General features: G+C 42.4%; 1 protein-coding gene across 5 annotated transcripts; it reads left to right on the top strand.

Annotated features, from left to right (window-relative positions):
- The first annotated feature begins 410 nt into the window (after positions 1 to 410).
- Positions 411 to 23,074, top strand: dcaf6 (ddb1 and cul4 associated factor 6). Of its 5 annotated transcripts, XM_084085510.1 has the most exons (21): positions 411 to 775; positions 4,155 to 4,216; positions 7,645 to 7,737; positions 7,964 to 8,149; positions 8,336 to 8,449; positions 9,129 to 9,264; positions 9,811 to 10,022; positions 11,645 to 11,738; positions 13,197 to 13,316; positions 13,433 to 13,789; positions 14,206 to 14,409; positions 16,401 to 16,460; positions 17,509 to 17,722; positions 17,872 to 17,975; positions 18,238 to 18,586; positions 18,799 to 18,840; positions 20,139 to 20,277; positions 20,374 to 20,530; positions 20,667 to 20,755; positions 22,011 to 22,116; positions 22,374 to 23,074. In XM_084085510.1, exons 1-21 carry the CDS (start codon positions 688 to 690, stop codon positions 22,430 to 22,432), a joined length of 2,985 nt encoding a protein of 994 aa, XP_083941636.1. In that variant the 5' UTR covers positions 411 to 687; the 3' UTR covers positions 22,433 to 23,074. The 5 variants fall into 5 exon arrangements, with proteins under 5 accessions (XP_083941636.1, XP_083941639.1, XP_083941638.1 ...); XM_084085513.1 differs by lacking the exon at positions 14,206 to 14,409; XM_084085512.1 differs by lacking the exon at positions 16,401 to 16,460.
- Positions 23,075 to 23,714: the final 640 nt, after the last annotated feature.

Here is a 23,714-nt window from a genome sequence, read left to right as displayed (position 1 = left end):
AGACAGAGACAGGAGAAATAGGGAGAATAGAGTACATGACAGAATTTAGGCCAAAATGACAGCATTATATTAATTTGACATTTAAAGCAGGTTTAAGACATTAGACAAATTATGATTAATCAAAATATTTCTATCAACCCCCAAATTAATATGTATTTGTCTGCCGACGGCCCATGTGAAAACATGCCAGGGACTTGTTGTGTTGTTAAAATGTCAAAGATTTGTGTTGTTAAAATGTCAATTATTTTTCATTTATTAAAAAAAAAAAATAGCAGATCGAGCTGGTAGAGCTACCATTTTCAAATAGCCACGGCATATATTTAAAGTGCCATACTCTCTTCTTTTAGGCTTGTTTTCATGGACCTGGTTGCTTATGTCTCTCACAAAACCTGGCAACAATGAGCAGGCTAGGCTAGCAGGGCAGATAGATATATAGCTAACAACATCACACACATACATCATAAACTCAGGCGCTGAGGACAGCAAAGGGTGAAGAGGGGTTGGCAGTGCCAGCTATGCCACTGTTCAATGTTGTTGTAGCTTGCTAACTGTGCCCCACCAACACTCTGGGGTTCTTCTCCTCGATGGCAAAACGACGATAATAATAATAAGCGACATTCAGGAGGAAGAAGAGGGTTGGCTTCTTACCATTTCAATGTTATTGTTTAAAAGCTGCGCTCTTTCACAATGTCCCGCACTGGCAATCTGGTTTGGGATGTAAACAAGCGTTCAATTGGATACAACGACCCGAATATCATCAGGACCAACTATTTGGGTAAGAATAATAACATCATCAAGCCTTTGTAAGCTCGCCATGGCTTACACAAGGAACGCATCAAGCAGCCTGTATCTACACTAACAACAACATGCCCACACACACTACAGTTACTGTTAGACCTGAACTAACAAAAACACTGACTTTAGTCAGTGTCATTTTCGTGTTCTTGGTAGCACACATATTACACAGTAAAATCCTTTTAATTCTGATTGTACAATAAGATCAATTGAATACACAGGACCCAGATGGAAATGAGCCATAGGCTTTCTTGGGTTATCCATTTAGCATCCTTTTGTATAAATCTGTACCTCTGTGCCTTTTTTGCAAACTGTTTTAAGTATTCAATCAAACAATCGAAGACCGCCGGGGTACGGGTCGATTTGGTTTCCATTTGTACACTAATCAGAGTTAGCAATGGATAATTTAACCACTGAGGATTTTGCTGTTTTAATGTAAAAATCCGTAATAATTACTGCAAATTGTCTTATTCATCATGGGTATCTTATTCTTAATGCTTTTTAAATTTGAGAATCAGATACCCTATTAGTGCAAGTGCCTCCTCCAAGGTTGCCAGATATGTGGGATGGTGGGATTTATAATTGATCATCATAATTTTACTGTGCAAAAATTACATTTATATGTCCATGTTCAAAGTTCCCATCAGATGGTCTGCTCTGAGGCATAGAGGGCAGAATATACTACGGTATACTATATGAGAGAGGTTCAACTGTAGCACATCTGTGTGTTTGGAAAGTGATATGTTGTCTATTTGTAATCCAAGATCAACTTCCCTTGATCTTAATGTTTTTGTAATTTGAGAATCAGAACGTATCAAGTAAGAAATCTTCTCACATACCCCAATGCCTCCTCCAAGGTTGCCAGATATGTGGGATGGGGTTTATAATTGAGCATAATCCTTTTTTACAGTGCAAAATTGACATGAGTTCCCATCAGATCTACAGGTCTGTATGTGAAGCATAGAGGGCAGAATGTTTAATCTATGAGAGATTAAACTGTATCAATGTGTTTTGAAAGGGATTGTCTATTTGCAATTCAGGATCAACTTCACTTGTGCTCAGGTGGCGCATTGGTAAAGTGCCTGCCCACCACCACAGAGGTTGTGGGTTCGATTCCGCCGTGGTGCATCCGGCTTTTTTCGAGGGTCTATACTAACACAATTGGCCCGTGTTCGGGCCGGGGGAGGGAAGCCGGGCGGAGTGGGTGGTCACTGCAGGTATTCCTACCGACTGGGTGACATCTGTCAGCAGGTAGTGTTGGGTGGGAGGAGTAGCACGAAGGCTCTACATCCTCCCAGGGGTGGCTCCTCACTGGCAGGTGAGTCAGTAGGATACAGCAGTGACAACTCAAATAAATGTGTGGAGACTGGAGAGGAATAAATTGGCATAACGAGCAACTTCACTTGATATACTCAACTCACTAGTGAAACTACGGTATATTTGACTGATGATGACGTAAACTCTTAAGGAGACTATAGGGTTTCTTCCTATAGGAGTTTTTTGGTATAATGTTAGCACATATTCAGATAAAAAATAAGCCTGCCTTCTCTCTGTGTTGTGTATCACAGTGATATGACACTTGTCTGTCCCACTGACAGGTGGACAAAATATTGCTTAAAAAAAACTCATTTTATGTTGAAAATGTTACGACTTATTTCTTCAAGTGTGGCTCACTTATCACATTTTTGTTAAATAAAAAGCTATTTGGATGAAACTTTGAAAGTCTGTTGGGGTGGGGCAGTTGCTTGCCACATGGATTTAGCTTGCGCTGTATTTAACTTGACTTGTATGTGGTTAGAGCTGTCATTGTCTTTGGACAAGGGAACAGCAGACTCACCCATGTCCATGTGTCAGGCCTGTTATAGTACAGTATGTATTTGGCTCATTGGAGGGTTGGGGCATCAAGGAAGGATCTATGTTAAATCTAAAAGTAGTCTAAACAATATCGGGGAAGTTGAATGAACGTTCCTTTTTGCCCCACATAGACGGTCCCTCACTTCCTCTTGAACGCATTAGATCTGGCAGGAACTAGTTTTGACTTTTGCACAGGCTTATGAAAAGGTGAAATTGCCACTCGAGTGGGGTTTTAATGGTGATGGAGCCTGCTGAGAACTGTTCAATAACACAACGTAAAGTTTGGCATAATGGGTGAAAATACAACTGATTGACCCTTCTCAGTAAGAAACTTTTAAATCCTTCAAAAATCATATTAATAGACAGAATATTCTGGGCCTGCATTTTGGGAATCACATTGTCCTATAGGTGAAAAGAGAGAACAAAATATGCTAAACAACATTTATATATACAGGAGATAATAAGGTTATTACTATTTCTTTTGCCTAACCAGTATACTGTCACCACCTTTCTGTTTTTTATCTGTGCATCTGTCTTGGCAAGTACAGTATTAGCAGGAATCAAGTGGCCATGTTTTGAATACATTGTTCTATTTACATACTGAGAGCAACCCTTGTGCTGGCCTCCATTGTCTGCTGTTGATTGTGTGTAATCTTGTATTTAGCAAAAAATGACAGCTAGAATAATAACTGTCGATTTAGATGCATAGACCAGGGACGTTGAGTCTAATAAAATACGATATATATATACTGTATACTGTAGACATATTCGGCTTACTTTCTTCGTTGTATCATTCTGTGCAGGTCGATGGTTCACATGCTACAGTATGAGCTTGCTTCTTGAATTAAGCAACAAATACGTATACTTTTAATTATAAACATTAATGTCTCTAAATTGAAGGCATATGAGTCTTGGACAAGTACTCTAACAACTGCGTAATCTACATGATTCCTTATTTCTGTTTAAGACATCATCAGTAATTGTGAACAGAACACAAACCACTCTTCCAAGGCTAGAAACTACACAGACATCCTTGCGATTTGACATTTTCCTTTTCATTAATATGACATAATGTTTTGAAGGACGGAAGTGCTATAGGGGGACTTATACAGTAGCAAGAGAAATGTAACTGTCCTCAAGCAATTTTGTTTTTAATAATTACTTTTTATTAAATGTATCAGCATTATGAAAGAAACCTGAAACACTTTGACGATTTCTTTTAGCCCAATCCAACCCCTTCCTGTGCATTTATAATGTTAATCTATTAGCATGGAATTGTTACCATATGGCTTTTTGTTTGTTCTTCTTTACCTTCTCTGATGGTGCCAGCAGATGTGTGAGAGGTTTCCTCCAGATGAATAATACATTACCTGCAACGGAAACTCTGAATGCAAATGTTTAATGTGACATTTAATCCCACTCCACTCTCCCCATGTACGAAATAAACAAAAAAAAGTAATGTAGTGTGGAGACAATTAATGATTGCATTTCTTCTTCCCTAACAGGTAGGAAAGAATTTGTCCAGAGGCTTAAACTCGAAGCGACGCTGAATGTACATGATGGCTGTGTAAGTGCCCTTTGCTACGTTATTTATTTATTTCTGCATTTTCTGTCTGTCTGTGTCGGCTGATGTTTTGTTGCAGAACACTGCATCACGTCACCTTTCCTCTATCTCTCTCTGTGCCAGTCTTAGTGTGAAATCCTGGTTCTGACACAGAGTAGAGCAACAGCCTGAGCCAAGGTTGTTGATACCTCTGAGAAACCTGAGGCTGACATTCGGCCACAAGCCCTGTCACGGAACTACCCAGGCAATCACTCCCTCCACACATTAACCACAGCATGGAAGTCCCAGGGGAGGTTCAGTCCAGCAGTTGCTTTATCTCAGTCAGAGCTACAGTTGAAAGTGATTTGAAAGCCTAATTTATACTTTGATGCAAAATAGTGTCAATCACCAAAAATAATGGATTTTTAAGCAAAAAAATTAAATAAACTTTCCTTGTTGTAAACATGCTGCATGTTTAGATACATCCTGCATTTTTGTAATTGTATAGAGGGTAGGTTCAATGTTATGTCTTACTTAGCCTGACTAATTCGTTCTTGCTGCAGCCTTCTCTATATCTAGTTTTATGAAACTGCTCAGGCGGTTTAAGATAATATTTATTAGCTGACATAAACAGGAAGTATTAGAGGAAGATGAGCACTTTGACGCATGCTACCACCAGCACTGTTGTAGCTCAAACTCTTATTGGACTGTGTGACACATTGTGACAATGTACATCTTTTTCTGTAGCTCTCTCCATCGCAGTAGCAATGAATACAACGTGTGGTGGTGGTGGTGGTGGGGGGGGGGGGTACACCTGCATTCACAAGGGTACACACTCACCCACATTTTGGAGAGTCCTACACCGAAACATATTAGATTGTTGCGAGCTGCATTATTCTATACATCCATTTTGTGATAAACAATAAACTTCCAGGACAATCTTCCAGTGGTGGACTAATCCATGTGATGTAAAGTTGTAGCACTCTTAAGAACACAGGCAGAGAACAGGCTTTTTTAATTTTTGTATTAATTAATAAAAAAAAAGAAAAATTAAGCTAAGTCATGTTATGCACATTCACTAAAAATGTCATTAATGTGTCTATACTTAACTGGCATAGAGACTCATAGCATAACTAGTCAGTTAGCCATGTCCTACAGGTAAATAGAGGGTGCGGGTTAAATGATTGATTGATTTTATTTTGTGACAAAAAAAAGAGCACAAGAGCACTTCACAGAGGATGAAAACACAATAAAGCCCAAGGGCTTATTTCCAATGCGGTCCTCTTCAACAAAAAACACTAAACAACATGACGAATGACATCGACAACAATACATAGCAGTACGTAACAGATATCAATACACTACATAAGTTAGTTATAACAAGTATACAAGCAGACACTGTATTGTTTTAAAGACATGAGGACATAGTGCCTTCTAGCTTGACTAAAATCTGCATGTGTCTGATGATAAACTATAATAACAGATTCTGAGCATCAGATGGTGTCTGCTGTCTGTCTACCTGATATAAAAACCTGATAAAGAACTTTTAGTCGTGTAGTGAGCTAGTGTCTATCTATACGTCACAGTGCACGCATGTGAGACAATTTTGCATACAGTATTTGAAATATGAGCGCCGCCAGCTGAGCAGTGACAAAAGGAGAGGATGTTCCCCCTGTCTTTTCTATCCTCTGGGGTAGACAACCTCTTTATATCAGGGACAAAGATAGTCTTTCACTCTCAAATGTGTTACATGTTACTCCACTTTTAGATTACCCCATCCTCTCCCCGTCTGTCTGTGTAACTGTCTGTCTGTTAACTCTTTACCTGCCATTGACGAGATTTCTCGTTTTTCTCCGCATGGCTCAGCCAGCCGTCGACGAGAAAGACGAGATTTTTGAATTAAAAAAAAAAAAAATTGCTTTTTAAATTTTTGGTTTATCACAAAGGAAGCAGGAGATAACGCGATGCGAAGATTTTCGGCTCCATTCACTTCAATGTTAATAATATAATAAACGGAGACAAAATTCACATTTTACCTATTTTTGCAATGTTATTCTATGGCAGGGAAGGGGGTAGATTGTGTATATACTCTGGCAGTTAAAGAGTTACACTTTGAGAGAAGGAGGGAGATGTAGAATAGATGCTTTATAATATTTCCTTTTACTTTCTTTCATCGGGTGTTGTTGGTGCAGTTTCTCAAGACATTTAGCAGACCTGTTGAAATGCAACAGGACACAAAGTGTACATTTAATCAGGGTAGTGGTTAGAATACAAATGTATTAGGGATTAGAAAGGGGAAGGTCTCGCACCAAGTGGACTGAAATATACTGAAGTGTATTTCTTCTTGGGAGCTGTTAAACCCATTTTCAGCAGCAAACTGAGTGTGGCTTGAGCTATGATGAGCGACACATCAGGCAGGGTTTTGTTTTTTTCCTCTGCACATGAACCAGAAGATTAACAGGAGAAATTACCAAATGGAAGTACAGCTGGATAAAGGGTTAAAAATAAGGAGACTCTTGCGAGAATCGGGACTCTCAGGGGTGTTGGCAGGTATGGAGTATAGAGTTCTTAATTAAGGTTTCATTAGATGGTGAAGAAGATGAAAAATGACATAGAAGCATTATGGTGAGATGTTCCAAAGTTAGGTTTTGGCAATAAAAGGCAGTCACTTGAGTGTGGTGTGGTTGCTAGTTAAAGGGGCTGATATCTTTTTTGTTAAAATAAGTGAAAATAAGTGTTGTATAAACCTGGGTATTCAACAACTTTCTACCACTGAGCACGCCTGCTTGGCCATGGGACTTGTCAACCAGTAGTAGACAATGCTCTACCATACAGATTGGTCAAAATAAAAAATATTCACTATAAAGGTTATAGATTGCAGCCTTAAAACTCTATATTCTGATAGCAATCACTGCTTTAGTGTTTTTGTTCAGTAACAGTCAGTTTCCCCAACTCTCAAGCTCTTTTGTAAACAGAAAAGACATTGGTCTTTTCTGTTTACAGGTCAGGATACCATATTGAATCAGAAGAGAAGACTCATACAGGGTACAGGAGAAACACTTGAAATTGGAAGTGATGAAACAAGAAAATAAGCAGACAGTAGTGGAACTGGAACACTATAAAATAGAAGGTGATAAATGATCTTTCTGTGGTTCTCTCTCCTGATTGGATACAATTTCTATCCTAAACTAAAAATGTATTATCTGCTTACTAAAGTGCTGGAGAGATGCTGAGTCCCCTGTTACTGAACACACTATAGCAATGATTACTATTGTAATTAATGAAATATTGATCTGTAGAGACGACAGTTAATGCAAAGGGTTAAACTGTGTCGATATCATGCAGTATTCTTTTTTTCTCTCTTTGCTTTAGTTATTTAAATTGGTTTCAGTGTGAATGTACAATACATATTTCATGTTATGCTCTGTTTACTGTATACCTTTTGCACACAGGTCAACACAATATCCTGGAACGACACAGGAGAATACATCCTGTCAGGTTCAGATGACACCTTCCTGGTCATCACCAACCCATATAATAGGAAGGTAAAGGTAATCTCTGTATTAATACACAACATTCACGAAGCAAGACTTCAACTTGACAAATCGGACATTAAGTGCAACACGGTTCTGATTGTTGAAAAAAGTTCAAAAACAGTAGCCCCTCCCCATGTCAACACACAAACACACAATTTATCTGAGCTGCCAACCAACATTATTGAATTGACCTACTGTATTTACTCCAAGCTCTGATTCCTTTACTGCTCCTCAGGTTAAGAAGTCCATACGGTCGGGTCATCGTGCAAACATTTTCAGTGCAAAGTTCATGCCCCACACCAACGACCAGGAGATCATCTCCTGCTCGGGGGATGGCATCATCTACTACACCCACACAGAGAAGAGCCATGAGTTCAACAGACAATGCCAGTTCACCTGCCACTACGGAACTGCATACGAGGTACCTGACAACAGAAATTCTCATCAATCTTTTTAAGAACCCAACTAGTGGCCTACTTCGACTAAATTAAGACTGTGAAAAATAGGCCTCTGCTTTTTGGTAGTGTGTTTCTCTCTCCTGTTACCTGTGTTACCCTTGATCATTGCTTTTTAATGCTTTTCTGTTCTTGTTGTTTTTCCTGGGCAGATTATGACGGTACCAAATGACCCCTACACATTTCTGTCATGCGGGGAGGACGGCACAGTCCGATGGTTTGACCTGCGCATGAAGATTAGTTGCACTAAAGAAGACTGCAAAGATGTACGGAGGCAACCATAATACCATTTTCTTTTCTGAGGGCGCGGAATGCACACTGCCAAAATCTGTGCGCTCTTGAAAGTGTTATACATTTATTATTCTACTGTATTTTATCTTATCTTATATGTATATATATGTTTTTTTATTCCTTGCTTGTTGTTGGATTTTGTATGGAATTGTGCTTTACTTGCTTCTCTGCCCATTCTGTTCTCACTTAATGGAGAGACTCTGGAGTTAAAAAGGGAGAGATCATTTTATTGGTCCGACGCCCAGCTGCATCAACTGGAGCTGACTATCGTGTGTGTGTGTGTGTGTGTGTGTGTGTGTGTGTGTGTGTGTGTGCGCGCGCGCATTTTCTTCTATACACCTAGGGATGTTGCATCCTTTCATTTATTGGATGCTCAATATCAGTAGTTGTGAGCTTAAAGCTCTCAGGGGAGTTTTAATAGGAACCGTCTCTCAACACTGAGGATAAGACAGGACATCTCTGATTAATACATCATATAAGACGCTTCTATGGTCATCAGTAGACTGTGTTAATATTAACGACAAGTAACAACACTTGAATGCAAGTAGTGATTTCATCTCATGGAAGACTTACTCTACCCTCTAGTCTTTTGTGTATGTGTTTTTGGCTCATATCAATTTCATATTTGAATCCTGGTGTACATTTTGATTTCAGGACATACTCATAAACTGTCGAAGGGCAGCGACTTCTATTTCCATTTCTCCACTGGTGCCCTACTACTTGGCTGTGGGCTGCTCAGACAGCTCAGTGCGCATCTACGACAGACGCATGCTGGGCACCAGAGCTACGGGTAAAACTGCACCACACACTGTATGCTGTTCTGCTGTCTTCATACAGCATGTAATATTGTAGGATTGAATTTGATCTTAATGTGATTGTGCTCATCTTTGTTGTCCATCTTTCTTATCTTTCCTCCTCGTATTTACAGACAGAAGAAATGGCCAATAAGAATATGTATCGTCCTTTGCACACACAAAGGATGATACGTGAAAAATATGTTAGTTGACAGGCATGTGTTATGAGCCATGCTCATGGGGTTTCCAAGTGGAATGATGACAGCTTTTACCGTCTGATCTGTGGATGTTCTGTTGGTCTCATGAATAGACTTGTTTTGTATGTTCAGGAAACTGTAGCCAGTCTAATACTCTACTAGCCCAGTAGGCTGTTTTTATTTGCAACATTTCAAATCAGTTCATGCTATTGATTATTCAGTACAGCCGTGTTTATATAACAGGCAACAACTTTGGTCTGAAAAAGCAATTTTTCTCAGCTAAATGTTGATATGCAAGTTTGCATTGACTGAATAGAAGTTAAAACTCTCTTCCTTAACTACAAGGTAACTACATGGGCCGTGGGACGACAGGCATGTGTGTGAGGTTCGTTCCCGCCCACCTATCCAACAAGTCGTGCAGAGTGACGTCCCTGTGCTACAGCGGAGATGGTCAGGAGGTGCTGGTCAGTTACTCCTCAGACTACATCTACCTGTTTGATCCCAAAGACGACCAGGCGAGAGAGCTGAAGAGCCCCTCCGAAGAGCGGAGGGAGGAGGTGAGCCTGTTTTCAATAAATGTCAATGTCTCGGATGCTCAGAGCAGGTCTGTGGTGATACCCTGTTCAGCACATTTTCTTTCTGTCATTCTGTCTGAAACGGGCTACAAATAATGTTTATTTTCTGACTGTATGATTCAACCTTTCAGCTTGTATTTGTGCCGTGATGTCTGCCCCTCCATATGTTATCTTTAACGTGAAGTTATACTTGGTATACCTGGCTATATGGTACATATAGTAGATATACATATTTGTACACACTTGCTTGGGACTGCAACTCAACACTGCATGTAGAGTTTGATCAGATAATATCTCACCCTCTCTGCTCATGGGATGTGTATTGTAAACAAGATGAGACTTTGTTTTGGCCAGCCGGTGTGCTAAGTGCTCTGCAGGCATTGGCGCATCGCTGCTAAAACCATTGTGTTGGCTGAACCAGCACATAGAGGACTAAATTACCCTGAAAAGCCAGGACAAGATGACGGAGGATGAGATGAGAGAGGAACCGAGATAAGGAATTTACAATAGGATTAATTTATCTACATTGAAGGGAAAGGAACCAGTACAGCAGAAGCTGGAATCCATATTATGAAAAGTTTTTGTGACCGAACACCCCACACCATAAGTATAAATACATTACATCACAAATAGACAATTACTGTTCTGCATAATTTATATCATATTTGCACCACCACATGTTTGGGGTCGTTGTTGTACCCGTTGGTTAACCCAGGTTGGAAGTCTGAGGTTCAGATAATGAGATCTTCCTCTTGATGTGCATCTCCCGTTCTGTAAAAGAAAGAGCTGCACATAGCATAACGCGTACATGTACGTACCAGTAGAGGTATTTCATCCAGAATCTGAATTTGGTGGTTCTGGTCATGAGTTTGGGGGGGGGGTGTGTTTGCTTCACGTGCGCGCGAACAAAATGCGCTGGATCATGGTGCCAACACTTCCACTGGCTCGTGGTGTGTTCAGCTGTGTCTGCATTCAACCACCACACACATTCCATTCCAAATACAGCGACCGACGCAGGCAGTTCACTGCCATGCGACAAAAATAGCCCCTGGCCGAAGTGGAGGGCCTGCCAAGGAGAGTCTCATTACCCCTCTCTCTTTACTCCACTTGACCCCATGTCCATGTCTTCTCCTTCCAACCTGTAGCTCCACTGGTCCTTTCCTGTTCCCTCCTTTTCAGTCTGAAAATATATATATATAATATATTCCCTGTCTGTCATATCTGTCATAATCTCTAATGTCCTGTGATTCGTACAGCACCTGTCCTCCCATAACCAGACCTGTACCACATTTTCCATCTGTAAATCCTTTGATAGCTTCCCACTGTGACCCCCCCCACCAACCCCCCCCCCCCCCATCTGTGGCTCTCAGCCTGTTGTCTTGCAGAGAGACGAAATGAGTGGATGGAAAAATAAGGCAGACCTCAGTCATGTTGCTAGAAAGAAGGAGGGTGGGGGTCATTAAAAAGGATAGTGACAGACATACAGCGTTTTGCTTTGGCAGATGGGATATTTTTAACTGTGTTTTGACTGACAGTTTGCTAATCTGTGTGTGTGTGCGTGCGTGTGTGCATGTGTGCATGCTTGTGTGTGTTTATGTCCACAGCTGAGGCAGCCCCCAGTGAAGCGTCTTCGTTTGCGAGGGGACTGGTCTGACACCGGGCCCCGAGCTCGTCCTGAGAGCGAGAGAGAGAGAGATGGTGAGAGGTCTTTTGAATCACACTCAGGGCAGACACGCATGACACGCACTAGAGATGCGCGGATGTTTTTTTTTGTCACCCAAATCCGCATCGATATGTTCATTATCCATCCGCCATCCAACCGCATTAATTATATCATCCTATTTATAGATCCGCACCAACCACATCAAATAATTATTATTTCCCTGGCGTTAGTTTTCTTATAAACAATGTTACTCACCACTGTTGCGATGTAGTGACTGTATACAATCCATATCCATAACAACAAGCGCTCTTCATTCAGCCACTTTCACTTTCCCAATTTTGTTGCCATGTCTGCTTTTTATAAGCGACTTTTGTGCTTGTTTGGCGCTTGTTTTGTGCTTGTTATCATAGCCCTGGCTGCTTATTTCTCTCGCAAAATCTGGCAACACTGGCTGCCTGCAAAGCAACATGCAGTAGGCGGCTAATTTGTGCCTGGTGTAAAATGACATAATATTAAAATATTACAAGCGCACAGTATAATAGGCCTATAGATAGATATCATTAATGTAATTCCCGCGTTATTTCACCCGCGGTTTATCCAATATTAATTAATAATTATATTTGATTGACCCAAATCCACCCAAACTGCAGTTACCCGCGGGTAAAACTGCGATCCGTGCATCTCACACGCACACATCTCTGAACAGCAGTGATTTGTAAGTTGCTCAAAATGCTGTTCCACATACGCAATTCCTCTCCTCCTGAGTTGTGTATCAACATGTGTTGTTGAATGTACTGTATCTGTCTGTTGTCATCAATGAGAGCTCAATCTCCAGGTCCGGAGTTTGGCCGTGAATTTGAAATAAGCGCTGGCCAATCTACAGGGATGCCATTAGCAAGAAAGGACTGCACACACCAGCACATACAGTATTAGGGCTATGAAGAGAAGTAGTGTGATATTTTGAGGAATACCTTAACTTCATTAATTGTATTTTTTCAGGGATGTTTCTGTTCTGAGAAGAACAAATGAATGAGATGACACTGAGCCAATGTCAATGTCCACATATTCAGCATGGGTGTCGCAGTCCCCTATTTTGGCCTTCTTCTCCTGAGCAACTTAAGTGGACCATCTCAAGGGCCCCTGCACCCTTAATAATGTTTTGCTTTGTGTGTGTCTATTTTCTCTTACGTCCATTGATCTGCATGCTCACTTGCAAGCACCAGTGTAGTGAATCTAAGAGGAGCTGTGTGCAGCATGTCTAGTGGGAAAGGCCTTCACATGGGACATAACGGCATCCTTCCAGGGTGGAATGAAGACTGAAGCTATTTGCAGCCTCTGTTGTTAACTGGCATGAGAATGCAATACCTTGTCATATTAGTTATACTTCATGATGCCCACCTGTTTCATACTAGCATTAATAGCACACTGGAGCGATGCATGTATTTAGTTTGAGCTAAGTCTGATCTTAAATCACTGTGTCCACACTCGTGCAGGAGAGCAGAGTCCCAATGTGTCTCTGATGCAAAGAATGTCAGACATGCTTTCCCGCTGGTTTGAGGAGGCCAGCGAAGCTCAGAGCAGCAGAGGAACCAGGCCACAGACACGACCCAGGGGTGAGACACACCAAACATCACGTCAGAATGATGGAAGATGAGCTTTCCTGCAGATGCTGAGACGGGACAATGCTTAAGCATCCATTTGTGTTGTTTCTTCTTCCCCTATACTATAGGAACGGCTCTCCGTCCAGAGGGGACCTCCGCTGCCCCGTCTCCCCCCATGCTGGCCTCTGCTCAGGGCCCCAGCGCCGCTCCAGTGAGGAATACTGCGGTGGAACCGGAGCCGTGTGGCAGCCCCGCTGCCTCCAACGCCATGCCTAAATCACCCTCCTCCTCCTCAGGGTCATCATCTATCGTCTCAGCACCTCCCCTTCCAGCTCCTTCCAGCTCCTCGTCAGTGGAGAGCTCGGCCGCCTCCTCCTCGCCTCCCACCTCCTCCCCGGACTCGGAGCAGAGGAGTCGAGCTGACACTGCTGGGACTCCCATGCCAACGCAAATGCCTACACCCACCTTAGACCCCACACTGTCCGGTAAGAGTTTCGTCCTAATGCACGCGAATGAACGCGCAAGTACTCCTTGTTCCTCACCTGGGCATGTAAATAAAACAGTGCGGTCCCAGAAAGTCAGTGCCCATCCCCCAGTCCAGCAGAGTAATCTGCCTTTCATTTGTGTGTGTGTGTGTGTGTGTGTGTGTGTGTGTGTGTGTGTGTGTGTGTGTGTGTGTGTGTGTGTGTGTGTGTGTGTGTGTGTGTGTGTTGGAGCCACTGCACTCAAGCGGCAGCATCACCTCACTCTTATTTTTTACTCTGCATACTATTTGCTACATTTCCTTCCTTTGCCTCTGTTGTCGCTCTTTCCTTCTCTTCATCGCCCTCCTCTTCCCCTCCTCTCCCAGTATTCCTGCTCCTGCATTCACTCTTCCTCTCTCCCTCTACCTCTTTGTCAGAGTACGGCCCTCATCGGCTGCCGGTAAGTTTAGTATGTAGGCGCTTGCAGAGGTTGCTGCTGCTGGCCGACCCTCCAGGACAGGGTGAGCGGACAGCCTCTTCTTCTACTGAAGCCACTGAGAGACAGTCAGAAAGAGCTGCCACTACCACTACTGCTGTTGTTGCTGCTGCCACAGCCACTGCTGAGAGGCCCCCCCGTACAGGTCTCCTGCCCCACCCTCCCACGATTGCACACCCGCCCCCTTTCATAGCTGTCGTTTGCCTGGCCTCTCCTCAACTCACAGCCCCATCCCATCCCGCTCCTCACCACTACTAGGCATGGCAGAGTTGTCTCTTTACACAAAGTGTGCCGTAAAACTAGGAGGAAGTGGCTTGGTATAATTTTGACAAAGTTAAAATAATCCCCACCGCCACCCATTCACAAAATCACGAACCCTGTCCACGTTAACTGCTATACACAGTAAAATCCAGTGTTCTGTATCCATTCTGTTCTGTATCCATCCACGGAGAGGGCCCACGTGGATTCGTACAGGTCCATTTGTTTACATTTGTGCGCACTCTGAGATAAATGAACATTGAGGATTTACTGTGTAGCTGTGATGTTTTCCCCTTTATGCTGTGATGTTCAGTCATCAACTCCTGATTCCTCTCATTTAATCAATCACCCCACTTGCTGCTTGAGACCTCCATAGTTTCCCTGTTTGGAGTGGCAACAGCCAACATGGAGCATTGCTTTTGGCATCCCCACAGCTTGTGTGGTTGTGTACCTGTGTTTGACAGTGCAGTAGAATGTACAATGCTCAAGTCTCATGACTAGAAGATATCATCAGTGACCCAACCCATAACCAGATAATATTTCTCTAATGGGGGAAACCAGCACTCTTGCACTATTAATCACTTATACTTCTGACAAGATCTGGATGTTTGTGTGGTTGTCATGTGCGCTCTGCTGTAATACATTCGCCATATTGCACTTTGTACTACAGGCCTTATGAGCTGATTCTAGTGGCATGAAACAATTCTAGCATGTGAATCCCCAAAATTTGGCGGAATAAAAAAAAAAGGCAGAACAGGCCAATGGGATATTAATACATTAATGTCCATCCAGCACCTATCACAAGATGGCCATTCACATTTCTTAGCTTTCAAAGTATGACCGGGATGTTAATGAAGTGATGTCCTGTATAATAATAATAATAATAATACCTGGGATTTATATAGCGCTTTTCTGAGTACTCAAAGTCACTTTACACAACTAAACTAAGTGGAACACAAGCAAAACAAAACAACTTTAATAGGAAAATACTACAGAGAATAAAAAGATAAAAAGTTTAAAAAGGCTACAGAGGGCCAGGGAATAAAACAAAAGTTGAGGCTAGGGTGGTAGGAGATCAGTTAGGTGGGGAAAGCAGTTCTGAAGAGGTGGGTTTTGAGGGAGGTTTTGAACACGGCAAGGGTGGGGGCGGCTTTGATGTGAGGTGAGGTGTATGAGTTCCATTTACAATTGTACCATACATAGCTTACAGGCAGGTGATACAGAGAGAGTTATATGGTTATACCTTTTTTTGTGTGTGAATGTTTCTCTGTCGGCTCTCAGGCAGACCTCTGTCACATTGTTTCTATAAAGATAAGCTCCTGTGAGTTTGTCATGGGTGTAATGACAGTCTAATACTACAGTGTAATTTATAGTGAATAATGACACTGAAGCTCAAATGCGGTTTTCACAGTATTACTTTGTCGGTTAATTGATTGATTGAATACTTTATTAGCAAGTGTGGGAAAACAGTAGGACAGTACAGTTACAAAAGCTATGCCAAAAGGATAACACAAAAAGCCCTGGGGAGCTTGTTTTCACTGTGGCCCTTTCTACTTATTCATCATCAATACATACAATACATACAATACATACAATACATACAATACATTACGTATCAGCTCTAAAAACTATAGTAGATATATTTACAGAAAAAAGGGATTGGGGGCGAAGGGCAGAGGATGACACTCCCGCAGGGCTCCTTCCGTGGAGCTCATTGAGGGGAATGCGTTATGCCCTTTCTTTGCCCAATTCGGTGGCTTCATGCTTGGCCTTGACGTGTACATGAATTTGAACTCTATCCTGTATGTGCCCTGACTGTGTGCCCCCTATGGTTTGAACTCACTGTCCGATGTTTAGTCAGTCTCATTTGTGTTCCAGATTCCCCCTCATCTGTGGTAAACAAACAGCTGGGATCCATGACTCTTGATGAGCAGCAGGGTGCGTTTTCTCTCTCCCTGCCTCTTGCTTTCTCTTCTCTTCTGCCCTCCTCAACCCTTTACTCACTTAGCCAGACTTTCAGAGATCTCTGCCTACTGATTTGTAGGCGGAGATATCCAATCGTCTGGCTATGCAAGACCTCTACCCTCTCTCACACGCCCCTCCAGACCTTTCTCCCATCATTTTCCACTCCCTCACTTTGTCGCTATCCACCACTACTTTACCCCTGCCCCTTCTCTATGTCTCCACGTGTGATGCAGCTTTTGCATTTGCATGAGACAATCTCCCCCTCCCTCAGTAATGTACATGTGTGGATAGATAGATCCAGCTCATGCACTCCTGTTTGCCCTTTGGGGAAACCACTACTTGTCCCTTTTTTTCGTCAGAGAATCTCCCATCTCCGTTGATTTTCCGATGTTGGTCAGTGGACTGGATGATGTAATTTTGTCTTTCCCAAGGTGTAGTTCAAGTTGGACCCTAAAAGATTAAAAATAGTGTTCCTTTTGTAATTGTTTTTCAAATAAAATAATAGGGCAACAACAAAAACCTGAGCCTGAGGGCACCTTCTTTTCTTTAATTGCACTAAAGGCTAATTTATACTTTGCCCTACGACTGCATCACTTGCTGAAGAATAGCGGATTTCAGTTATTTTCCACAAGGAACCTGTTGGTACAACAAAGTATAAATTGGGCTTAGTGTAATGTTCCCTTTTTAAGGGCTTGAATTTGTGTGCTTCTGCACCATCTTTTCTGTGTTGCTATTGATAATTGATACCATTGTCTTCTTTATAGTGTGCGTGTACATTATACCCAACCTGCCAGCATTGTTGCATGTGCCCATGTGTTGTTGGTGTGCTAGTCCGTTGGGGGTCATGCAACAGAAGTCTGCATGCCTATGCACAACCAAGCCTATTGGAGAGTCTTTGAGACGTGTCCATTTGTCAGTTTATTCTCTGAATGTTTTGGCCAGGGAGCTAGTGTTTTGATCGTGATTTATCCTCAATTCACACTGCTTCTCTTTCTCCTGTCTCTTTGTTTACCTTCTCCAGGAGGCTCAGATGCTGTATGTTCATGCCCTATTGAAACAGAGCCTGCACCTACAAGTGAATCGGTGGCTTCCAGCAGCATCACCACCACCACAACCACCACTACTACTGGAAGTAGCAGTGGCCGAACCAGTGCAGCAGAACCAGTCCTGAGCCTGCACTACAGTTCTGAAGGAACCACCACCAGTACCATCAAACTGGACTTCACAGATGAGTGGTGAGACTGTCTTCTGCTGAAAAAAAGCTGAATGCATCTGAAGTTGTGGCGAAATCCATCGGATCATTTAAGCTTTTCCACACTTATTCTCACTCCATTTGAGAATAGATTTAGTTCTCAGGTGTCTATTTTCTTTTGTCCTCTTTCAGGAGTAGCAGAACATCGAGCTCCAGAGGCAGCGGAGGGCCCAAACCATCTGACCCTGTACAGAACAAAGAGTGCCTGTCAGAACAGAGCTCCACATCACAGCAAGGTGACAAACACAGGCAATAATACGAATTGACGAAACACCGTAAAATCCTTAGTGTTAATTTAATGAGTGTAAAAATGGAAAGAATTAGACCTGTAAAGCCTGATTTATACTTGGTTGCACATCATGCGCTACCACACATTGTGAGCTTGTAGATCTGCTATTTTCACTGCTAGACACTGGCGCACAACTAAGTATAAGTCAGGCGTAAGTGTACTCCTGTTCATGACTCAACCTCACCTTGCCTTTCCTGCTGGTATTCCAGTTTCAGCTGTGTCCTCAACCCAGAGCAGGCCTGCTCCCCGTACAGAGCCAACGTGTGAGGCTTCCTCCTCCAGCACACAGGGCAGTCTGTCTGCCCCAGCCCCAGCAGAGGCCTCCCCTGAGGGGGGCGGCACAACCTCCTCCTCCCCCCCGGAGAGAAGCCAGCCGGAGGGTATGGAGGACACTTCAGGTGGGTGCAGGAGAGAGGAGCCTGTGGGAGAGGAAGGCCAGGCGGGACAGGAGGGAGCAGGGGGACAGGGGCAGCCGGCACGGAGCAACCAGGACTCTGATGACAGTGATGATGATCCAATACTTATCCCTTCTTCGAGGTACAGAGGACAGGGGCAGAGGTATGGACCAATACATACTGTACCTTAACCAATGGCATATAATTAATTAGTGTACATGTTTCTGTATGCACTGGTATCTGGTAGGCAAGAAAAGGCGTGCACACTTTTTACTAGATTCAAATATCACTCTCCTTTTGCATGGTATTTCAAGGTGTGGAATTATGTTTTCTTTTATGGATGCCTTGCCATTGATTATTCTACTGTACATATAGACTTAATTCCAGGGGATCTGCAGTAGGAGATAGAATGATCAGGTAAAATATTTGTACTGACAATTAAAGCATCTAACCTGCAACGCGTGTGGCATCAAGTAAAAAAAAACCGCAAGGTGGAAAAAGTGATTTGTCATTTTTCACTATTATGTTTATGGTTTTTGTTTTGTAAAGTTTGGCCAATATGCTTGCAAATTATTAACAAACATGGCTAACTATAGTGTTAAAGCATGCCTTGCATGTGTATACTGTCCACCACCTCCAGTTGCCTCATTACTACATCACTTAAACCCATAAACACACTAGAGGGAGCCAAAGATCTAAGAAAAATTATGACAGCCAGAGTTTGTGGCTGGAAAATGTCCAGAACTATCCCTCCTGGGTACACACACATGCACTTGCTCAAAGGTCAGAGCACAGGGTCAACAGCAGTTTAATGCCCCTGAGTCGCACACTTTCTTTTGGTGGTTCAGTGTTTTGCTCTGCCATGGCAGAGTTGGTGGGCATCTTGGATGTGACATTTGCTGTTGGTACAGAGGATCATACAAGCAACCGTCCAGTTATAGTACAGCCTCTTTACCTCCAGGCTAGCTGCATTTTGCGTATAATGAATGTCCTAGAAAATGTTGAATTAATATGGATGAGTGGGTTCTTATTTCAAGACTATCCATGCTATTCTTCAGTAATTTAGTGGTGATTGAGCGAACAGTTCTTTGAATGCATTAACCCATTGAGACCAGGAACTGTGTCATTTTTAGATTTGAGCTAAAAAGCATTATTTTACACTTTGGGCTATTCAAAAATAGCAGATATACAAGCTCATAGCGCGGCACCGAGTGCCGCGCTATGAGCTTGTAGATCTGCTATTTTTGAAAAATCGTGAAAATGTGTGCAAATCTTTGAATATATATATTTTTAAAGCGAACATTTTTAACTCAATTCTTTGCTTCTGGGGGGTCCCTGGAACAAGATATTTTGATGGGGGTCCGCGGCCAAATACATATAATTTTGGGGGTCCTTGACATGAAAAAGATTGAGCACCACTGATATAGAAACACACGTTTTTCAGAATACTGTTGAGATTTAGGAGACATGTAGAATCGCCTCAGGTCTCAATGGGTTAAGGCTGCTTTCTGGCTTTGAGTTGTGTTTACTGAAGTTATTTTGGTATAACAGATCATTAGTAGCATGTTTAGTGACTGTCTCGTTGCTCTCCGGACTAGATAACTGAGTGATGGATTGAATAATTGAATATTCTTTTTTGAATGATGGAGTATTGAGTGATGGCATGGGGTCGATAGAAGCATGAATGATAGATTGAGTTACCTTGTCTTTCACAGGCGTTCAGCGGCTGCCCGTATTCAGGAGCTGTTTCGTAGGAGGAAGGAAAGAAGGGAGATGGAAGAGAGCGAGACCCAGAATATCAGGAGACCCTTAGTTAAACAAGTTTACAAGGGGCACCGAAACTCCAGGACAATGGTTTGTTCTCAAACCATACACAATCGCATTGAATTTGACAAAATCATGAACATTACTGTAACTTGGAAATTATTGTTTGTTTTATTTGTGCTGTAGATAAAGGAGTCCTGTTTTTGGGGCAACAACTTTGTCATGAGTGGTTCAGATTGTGGCCACATCTTCATCTGGGACCGACACTCCGGAGAGCACCTCATGTTGCTGGAGGCTGACAACCATGTGGTGAACTGCCTACAGCCACACCCCTACGACCCCAGTGAGTTACACTCTATTCTGTGTTTGTTGAACGCGAAGTGATTTGACATAATTGTTAATGTATAACATTGGTCCAATAGTGTTTTTGTTTTGTGTGGGTTTCTGTGTTCATGTTCATTCTCTGCTCTTTTTTTCAGTTCTGGCCTCATCAGGGATAGACTATGATATCAAGATCTGGTCTCCTCTGGAACAGTCAGCGTCGTTCAACAGACTTCTTGCTTCTGAGGTATGAATGTCAACAGAACTGGTGAAAACATCTAGAAAAAAATACCATGGATAGAACAATGATGTCACAAACAATCGGAAGTGTGAGTAGCGTGTAGCTTCAGCAGGACCCTGACGGATTATTTCAAGGGCTCCATGAATCTGAATATTGTTTTTATTTTTGATTGATTACTTGTGCCTTATTTGAGGCATTTAAATGGTAAATGGTGCATTTATGTAGCACCTTTATCCAGAGCTCTTTACAGTGTGCATTGATTCATCCTTCACACACACATTCATACACAGACGGTGGAGGAAACCATGCAAGGCATCAACCTGCTCATCTGGAGCAGTTGGGAGTTCATTGTATTGCTCGGACACCTTCCAATTCCCAAGCGGCCACTCGACTACCTGTTAAGAGCACATAAATAAGGTCCTTCCTGCAGCTGACCCCGGTTCAGATCTGACCTGAGGCTCTTTGCTGCATGTCATCCTCTCTCTCTCTCTCGCCTCTCCTGTCTCTCTCTCACTGTCACTATCAGAAATAAAGCAATGCTGAAAGAAATATTAAAATATCCACATGTAGAGGCGTCCAGGTGGTGTAGATGTAGAACATCCTCCACCACAAAGGCCCGCGTTCAATTCCCAGCTGTGGTGCCTCTGGCTTGGCCGTATGCTTAAAAAAGACATATTGGCAATGGTTGCCAGCAAGGAATCATGTCCTTGTCGCTGCACCAGCGACCCCTGCTGGTTGGTCTGGTTGCCTATTCAGCAGGGAGGGGAATCTGGAGGAGATGCCATGATCCTTATGGTTTCCTTGTGAAACTCCTCACTGTCAGATGAAAAGAAGAGGCTGACTCCATGTGTATCGTAGGAGGCACATGGAAATCTACACCCTCCTCAGGCCAACAGTTGGCAGTGACAGAGACCGCAGTAGACATGGGAAATCTGCAGTGGCTAAAAGGGGGAAAAGCTGCCATGGAACCGCTTGATGATTTCTATATCTTTCACCCAATCAAGGAACCAAACTAGGATGTATCCTATGCTTCCTACAAGTTTCCTAAAAATGCTGCCTAATGAGGAAGCTTCCTTGCAAATGAGACAGGGGCCCTTTCTTTCTGGCGTTTCTACTGTCAGGGCAGAACTTCATCCTTGCCATCATTCTACTTGGAGAAAAAAGAATGAGAGAATTATTTAAGAGTACTATTGTCAAATTATCACTCCTGCTCTCCCACTTTCTGCAGCCTTCTCTTATACTTTTCTTCTCTTCTTCCCAGGTAATAACTCGCAACGAGCTGATGCTAGAGGAAACTAGGAACACTATCACAGTCCCAGCCTCATTCATGCTTCGAATGCTGGCCTCCCTCAACCATATCAGAACAGGTACACACTACCTTGTTATTTACTTAGCCAAATTCTGCTAAAGAAATTATTAGTAATTATGCATGGCAGCCATGCCATCAATAAGCCCCCTAATACTTTGCGCTTGGCTCAACGTTTCTTTTACAAAAGAATGCAGTCGTAATTGATTTTTATTTAACCGAGCAGTAACATTTTTATGAGCCTGCACGTTGTCATGGCTTTGGCCTGCTCCTTTTTGTTGCAGTATCTCTTTACATGTGCCCATTTGCTCCTTTTAGATCGATTGGAGGGCGATCGCTCTGAAGGTTCTGGCCAGGAGAATGAGGATGAGCAATAGCCAGCTGATTGTTTGAACACCGTTTTTCTTTTGCTTTCAAGCACTTGAGATTTGTATAAGTATACTGTAGAATACTTCCTTATGAGAATTAGTTGAATTTGTAGTCCCCTCTCTTGTTTTTTAAGATGACTTTCTTACTGATGTTTCTGTATGAGAAAACTACATCTGAGAAAATGTGTGTGAATGCAAAGGGCAAGCAAGTAAATATATATACGATATATATACTAAGAGAGTGAGGGAACTATGGTGACTGGTGTGTTAAGATGTTAAGTGCAATATTATTTTGTCAGGAGAAAGTGAGCTTTGATCAGTGTTATGTGTGAAATTTCTTATTTGTAGCACAAGGTAAAGACCTGAAATGTTTATGTACTGCACTTGCAGTTACGCATGTAAACAAGATTTTTGATTTAAGTAAACCATACTCAAAGTATGCTTTAACTCTTTGTTGAAACAAATCTGTGCTTCTCATCCCCAAAGGGTTAAATCAAACCAATCTTTTAAAAACTTGCAAGAAAAAAATGTATCTGATGCATCTCAGAGATGTTATTGTCAGGTCAGGATTACCTAGAAGTTGTGTAACTGACCCCTCAAGCAAATTAACTGGCAAATTCTTTCCACAAATAAAGAACAATCTGATCTTTGCACAGTGATTCTTAGTGTTTCAAGGACTTTTGAGTGATTCTAGCGCTCCTGTGATACTTGAGTGTTTGGACGCCACAAAAGACCTACGAGAGGAACAGGGATCTGTCACACATGCACTGGGGCCTAAAGGAGAATTAAATAAGCCTGGATTTAAAGGAGTTCACCCAAAGAGACGTCAATTGCACACCCCATGAAGCCTTGAATTCATGGATTTATTTTTTATTTTTTGGCATTCCTAAGCCAATAATTTGATGACCGGGTGTGTATCCGGTAGGAGACACAAATAATCTACATTGCGTCTCCTACCGGATACATTAGCCGGTAGGAGACGGGAATCAAATTATTGGCTTAGGAATGCCACAAAAAAAAAAAATGCATGGATTCAAGGCTTCATGGGGTGTGCAATTGATAGAATCCAGGTTTGACAAAGTCTGGTCCGTACAGCCTGGTTTATTCCGTTCCATGAACGCCAAGCCAGGCTGAAAAGGAGTGACTTTGTCGAGCTAGACCTTGTCAAGCCAGGATGGTAAAGCCAGGCTTCACGTATTCCTATAAAAGACCATGAAAGTCGATAGCAGAATTCTTGAACTTGACCAATCATGGAGCCCAAAACCAGAGCGACGTTCTTCTCTGTGGCTGA

The sequence above is a fragment of the Gymnoscopelus microlampas genome, assembly GCF_963454915.1.
Source record: "Gymnoscopelus microlampas genome assembly, chromosome: 17".
Taxonomy (NCBI): Eukaryota; Metazoa; Chordata; class Actinopteri; order Myctophiformes; family Myctophidae; genus Gymnoscopelus; species Gymnoscopelus microlampas.
The sequence above is the reverse complement of the archived record's forward strand: the minus strand, read 5'-3'. Positions and strand labels throughout refer to the sequence as shown.

What these genes read in the sequence shown, in the direction of transcription:
- dcaf6 (XM_084085510.1), top strand. Translation starts at nt 688, where the DNA reads ATGTCCCGCACTGGCAATCTGGTTTGGGATGTAAACAAGCGTTCAATT. An exon ending in CCAACCCATATAATAGGAAG is followed by an intron (nt 7,738 to 7,963) that starts GTAAAGGTAATC and finishes ACTGCTCCTCAG; the next exon opens with GTTAAGAAGTCCATACGGTC. An exon ending in ACCGAAACTCCAGGACAATG is followed by an intron (nt 20,278 to 20,373) that starts GTTTGTTCTCAA and finishes TTTGTGCTGTAG; the next exon opens with ATAAAGGAGTCCTGTTTTTG.